The sequence below is a fragment of the Rhopalosiphum maidis genome, chromosome 3 (assembly GCF_003676215.2).
Source record: "Rhopalosiphum maidis isolate BTI-1 chromosome 3, ASM367621v3, whole genome shotgun sequence".
Classification (NCBI taxonomy): Eukaryota; Metazoa; Arthropoda; class Insecta; order Hemiptera; family Aphididae; genus Rhopalosiphum; species Rhopalosiphum maidis.
In genome coordinates, this window is record NC_040879.1 from 54,727,848 (window position 1) to 54,734,400 (window position 6,553).

General features: G+C 23.6%; 1 protein-coding gene across 1 annotated transcript; it reads left to right on the forward strand.

Annotated features, from left to right (window-relative positions):
* Window positions 1-1,364: 1,364 nt before the first annotated feature.
* LOC113559093 (pre-mRNA-splicing factor CWC22 homolog) lies at window positions 1,365-5,951 on the forward strand. The gene is made up of 10 exons (XM_026964683.1): window positions 1,365-1,396; window positions 1,985-2,207; window positions 2,280-2,408; window positions 2,493-2,687; window positions 3,432-3,576; window positions 3,652-3,795; window positions 4,658-4,875; window positions 5,317-5,597; window positions 5,669-5,770; window positions 5,829-5,951. Exons 1-10 carry the CDS (start codon window positions 1,365-1,367, stop codon window positions 5,866-5,868), a joined length of 1,509 nt encoding a protein of 502 aa, XP_026820484.1. The 3' UTR covers window positions 5,869-5,951.
* The last annotated feature ends 602 nt before the right edge of the window (window positions 5,952-6,553 follow it).

Below are 6,553 nucleotides of genomic sequence, written 5' to 3' on the forward strand. Positions count from 1 at the left end.
ATATAACAAAATATTTTTTGAAATAATTAGTTACTGTTAAAAGTATTAACATGTAAAACATGTTGTATACTTGAACAGTTTAATTCATCGATGGTAATTATAATTATAATAATAAATTGTACCTACTCAATACAAAAGGTAAACTGGTTTAAATTAATTCAAAAATATTCTTTATATTTTTATCATTTTATTATGATATTATTAAATATTACATTTTAGAAAGGCCTAAATGGTTATTGCGAAATATAATTTAGCATTCTAGCTGTTCAATTATTGACTGAATAATTAAACCAACTAACAGTTCTCATGATATAAAACCGCTACAATATTTGTATATCGTATAATTTTGTCTGATAATTGTGTCTATTTGATTAAAAAATAATCAATCTTCCTTATTAGCAATTCAAAAACCATTGTTAATCCTTATAAATGTTTGTGTGATTAAATACATATACCTTTATGTCTAACCTTCGAATTTAGAATTAATGTATTAAAGAAGTATCTACAATTTACATTGTATACTATAATAATGTAAATTTGATAAAATAAATGGAAGGAAAAATAATTATAGGTTATAGATTTATAAGTAATCGTAGCCCTATTTCTATAAAAATTAAATACCATACTCGTCCACGATCATTTTTCAAAAAAAAAAAAAAAATAATAATAACAAAACAAATCTTAGTCAACCGTCCATTTTCCACCATTATCAAAATAAGATATTGTCACCCTTTTAATAATCTAAATATGTATATTTATAATTTTTTTGGTCAAAATATTGTTCAATTTATTTATATATATATATATATATGTATATAGACAAATATCAAATATTATATATAAATAAAAAATAAAAATCGTTTTGATAAAATATAGTTAAATATAATTTTTTAACTACTTTAACTACTACAATAACTTCAAATTAAATAAAAATACAAATTAGTTCTTTTAATTACCTATGTACTATTAATATAACGAATATAATATTTTAGTTTGATGGAAAATGATATCGCATATAGGCGAGAGGAAACTACTCATTTTTAGCACCTCTATGTTTATATACTAAATATTTTTTATTATTATTAATTTCAGTAATTATGAAATAAACCATAAATTATTTATATTTCCAATTAAAATTGTGCTGCCATTTATTTTCTACCTTCCTATTTCTAAAGTTAGCACTTAATATGAAAATCAAATTAGTAGAACTCTCTATCATTTTAAATATAATAATATGAAAGAATAATAACCCATTTTTGCTATATAACTCGTATTTAGAAAATACATGTAAGCCTAATTTACCTTTTTTATTTATCATAATATTTTATTACGTATTTACAGATTCTAAAAATAATAACAAAAAAATGAACGTCGTTACTAAAAATAATGTTTGCAAGTAAGTTAAAAATTATTTTATTTTTAGATTTAATAAATTAAGTTAAATATTTATAATACGACCATGGTTATCTGAGTCTTTTTTTTATGTATATAATATATTATATACAAAAAAATTATGTAATAGGTTTATTATTTGTATATATTGTTGAAAGAGAAAGAAATAACAGTTTTCAAGCAAATAGCAAATATGCTGTGTTTATTATTCGCATTATGGCCAATTATGGAGTACATTTAAAAATTGATTGTAAAAAGTAATGTATTTTGTACCTACACGGCTACACGAAATTTAAATTTTAACTTATCCTAAATTAAAACTAGATACCATTTTCTAACAGAAACCATGATCATAATAGTGAAAAATCGAAGTATTTTTCAACTATTTATTGTTTACATTTACACAATAAGTCAATAACACAATAATACACACACACACGCGCGCGCGCACATACACACACATAAACATACGACACACACATGCACACAACATTGTACAATCAATATATTTATCGCTACGGTCACTAAGTCTAAAAATATTTAATAACCATTGTATATTTATTATTTATTAAATTTTATTAAATTATTTTAGTGTATCAGAACAGATGAGTAATTGGGATAATTTGAAATTATCTATTGAAGCTGCAATAGAAAAGTTAAACCCAGGCAATATACGACATACAAGAAATAAATTATTGCAACTAAATATTGTACGTGGAAAGGGGTTATTTTGTCAGGCTATAATAAACGCACAGTCGGCATCACTCCACAGCACAAATATGTATGCTACTTTGGTTTCCTTCATTAATCTCGAGGTAAACAGTTTTTATTTGTTTGATAAAAACAATTTCACACATTAATTCAAATGAGTCTACTTGTACATTTAGTTTCCTAACGTTATTGAACTGCTGTTGATAAGGTGCATTTATATGTTCACAAATGCATACAAATTTAAAAAGGAGTACAAATACAAACCACCAATACTATTTATAATTTTTATGATTAATCACAATGTTGTAAGTTATTTTAATTGACATATTAAATTTGAATAATGCACAATGCACACATTTTCTATTGATGTATGTTGATTATTAATCTAGGCTAAAGACTGGTTGGCTCTTGATATTATTAAAAAACTTATAAAATCACCGACCAAACACTCATTGGATATGGTAGAAGTAATTTTGAAAGTATGTGGTACAAAAATTAATTCGAATCCAGAGAATAAACTAGACTTGAAATATACGTTTGATACGCTGCAAAATATTTCGCAAGATGATCAAATTGATAAATCGGTAAATTAATATTTTTTGTACCTATTATAATAAATGACTGATTAAATTTTACTCAAATTCGAATATCAATGATTTTTATATAACAAAAATGTTGATAATTTGCTGATCAATATTGTTTTATAATAATTTTCAAGCTTAATTTAAAAGTACTGATTGTTTCATTATATTTGTATATTTGTTATTGGGACCTACTATTATTTTAATACATATTTTGTTATTACCGAACTAATATAATTAAAATAATTGTAATTGATAAAATAATTGTTTTTTGCAATAAGTCATCTTTTGATTAACTGCGTTTAATATATTAGATTTAATTAATTATACATATTATTGAAAAAAATAATAATATCTATTTATTATTATTGTTTATCTATATTCTATAGCATGTTATTTAAAGATTAGTTATAGACAAATATAAAATTATAGTTGACAAATCATTTTTTGCATGATCCTGTGTATCTAATATTTTTATGAAAATAGTTTTATAAAACATTATTTGAATACATAAATACTTGCTAAAATAATATTTTTAATCATGTAGTCATAGACATAGTATATTATAATAACTATTATAAAACTATTGTTTAGAATAATAATTGTCTATTTACTAAAACGTTTTCAATTAATTCGATTGTATTAATAGTATTACTACTTATGGCTAATCAACCATTTAAAATTGTTTGATATAGTGATGTGTAGTAAACTGTTAAATTTATTTCAAACAATATACTCGTATTTTAGGTTCAATGTTTGGCGGCAAGAATTATATTGATAACATATCGAGATTATTACGAAGACGAACAGCAGTTTGATTTAGTAGATCGTCGTAAACAATACACTCATTTAATGACTTTAAATTGTGATTACGATCCTCTTTATGAACTAGGTAATAGCTTATTATACACAATCCACATCGAAATAATATTTTTCCATGCTTGAATTTGCATTTATTTTTCTTTAGATTATTTTATATATGATGTAGATTTTAAATCTAATGAAATTATTTATACAACTAATATCAAGCAAATACTAAAATTAAAACGTAAAGTTTGGTATTTTGCTAAATATGATTTTGACGAAATGGCCGATGATGAAGATGAACATGGTAAGGATTAAAATAGTTGCTAATAGATAGCCTTAATAAGTAATAAAAAAATTGTTGTTTCTTTACCATTAAAACAATTAAAATTTTCGTATAAACAAAAATAATTTTTCAATCATATTAAACACATAGAAGGATCATTTTAAGCTCATCTAATGCTATCTATAAAATACTTTTCTGATATTAAAATAAATATATTTTTTCTATAATTTATTTAAATTTATTACTTTTTAATATTAATTCCTTTTATAACAAAGTATTGTTGACAGATACGTGATATACTGATAATAATTGTTATTCACTGCAATCTCTATAGCAGGGGGTGGCAAACCTTTTGAACACTACGTGCCAAAAATTATCTTTTTTTTTGAGCGTGCCATGAAAAATATTATCTGTATTATATTATTCAGTATTGTAAAAAAAAATATTGTCTTTTATGGTATAATTGATGTACTAAAAAAGGTTAGTTTAGATACATAATATTACATACTAAATATAGTATTATATATCATTATTTTATCTACAGATAAAATTGAATAATTGTTATTGATCGATAATAGCCGTATACTTAAAATATTTTTACCGATTATCAGGCAAAATACAATTTCTTGGGGGTTACAAAATATAGCAATGCAAATCGTACCACGACATAATAAAACATTTTCTTCCCAGTTACTCGAAATTATTTCGTGGGGGGGACTCCCCTGCATACGTGCCTGCTTATTATATATAGTAAAAATATTTTAATTTTTCGCGTGCCATGGATTTGCCATCCCCGCTCTATAGTCTATATACCTACTATATTTTAACAAATATATGTATAATTAGTTATTACTTAATGTTTAATAATTATTTATTAATACAGAATCAGAAGCAAATATGTTATCATTAAGCAGAAACATAGCAATAAAAAAAACCATTAACATAATGGTAAATTTAAACTTACCTCCACTTGATATTGCTCTTGAAATAATGCAAATTAAATTGAAACCTGGTCAAGAAATGAAACTGTGCCATGTATATTTGGATTGCTGCTTTGAACATAGTATTATATACAATGCAGTTTTTGGAAACATAATTCAAGTAAAAATTAAATTTAAAAATATATTTATTTTATTAAATATTACGCTAATATTTGTTATCTTATATCCATTACTATACACAGTATAATTATATGAGTGGTTAAATTTGAAATTAAACAATATGTATTAGAAAATATTTAAATAGGTACCAGGTACCTATAATGTATATAATAATATATATATTATTTACATTCTACATTTAATTATATACATATATTTTACTATTCTAAATATTACTCAATGGAGACATATGATCATTGTGGTTTTAATAAAAGGTAAAAATATTGCTGTAATTTAATTTAGTCACAATGTTTAGTATACAGTTATAATGAATTAGTTAATTATGTGTATAATGGATGAAAATAATAAATATCAATATAGTAAAAAATGATGAGTGAAATATCATCGTCATATTTTTTCTCACGTCTATTCTATTTTTCAGAGTTTATGTCTCATAAACGCTTCAATTGTCGAAGCATTAGAAACTTATTTTATGCAGTGCTACCCAACTATCCACCATTTCCACCCATACAAATTAGTAAACCTTGCTAAATTGTTTGCTCAACTTTTATATTCTGATTCGATTTCTTGGAAAATATTTTCAACAGTACGACTGACTGAAAGTGAAACGACTTATTCTAGTAGAGCATATTTAAAGAATATCTTTAAAGATTTAATTGTTTACATGGGACGCGATAGTTTGAAAGAACGTATTCTGGACCCGTGAGTACTTTATTTATTCATATAAATATTTTAGTTTTGTGCATTATATAAATATTAAATTTATATTTTAGTTCTTTACAAAGATCGTTTAGTGGATTATTTCCGTTTAATAATCACGGTAATTATCGACTTTGCGATATTTTTTTCACGGATATTGGTATGGAAGACTTAATGTAAGTGTTAATCTTTTAAGAAATTTAAATAATTTAGTAATAATCTCTTGTATTTTAGTATTCAATATAGAGAATCTTATCAAAGCGTACCTGTTTGATTATTGCGACTGACGACTTTTTGCCATTGATTGCGGTGACAGCAATCCTAACAATTATACATTAAGTACCTACATAATTAAGCTATATATATTGTATTCGAATTTAAAATGTCACATGAATTATTATCATTATTATTAAACTCGTACTTTAGCTATAATGTTTTTATGATACATTTAATTTATATAATTTAAGATTATTGAATTTTTTTTTTTAAATGTATCGATTATTTTAATTAACTTTAAGTATATTATGAACAGGGATTATATTATGTTGTATTATTATTTATAGCCTTCGATGTAATTATTGTTTAAAGAGGAGCTATATAGTACTAAATATATTACATTTATTATTGATATTAAGTTTATAACATAAAACGATTTACAGAATGGATGAATATAATTAATTGCACATTAAATTTGCTATTTTATTTTTTAGCAATAAAAAGTTTCAATATCAAAACACTAGAGATGGTTTAATTTATTTCTTTTATTAAACAAATCTATATTGTCGAGCTGTAATTATTCCAATATTTTCAGCTTGGCCAATGTTAACACGATTTCATTTGCTCCATCGTTCTGTGTTCAGGTAATGGCGAATTTTGTTGCTGGGTGGCAAGGGGGTATTATCATTCAGGGGGTTACATATTTTAAGGATTAATGGGTTTTATTAATCTCTACTTATAAC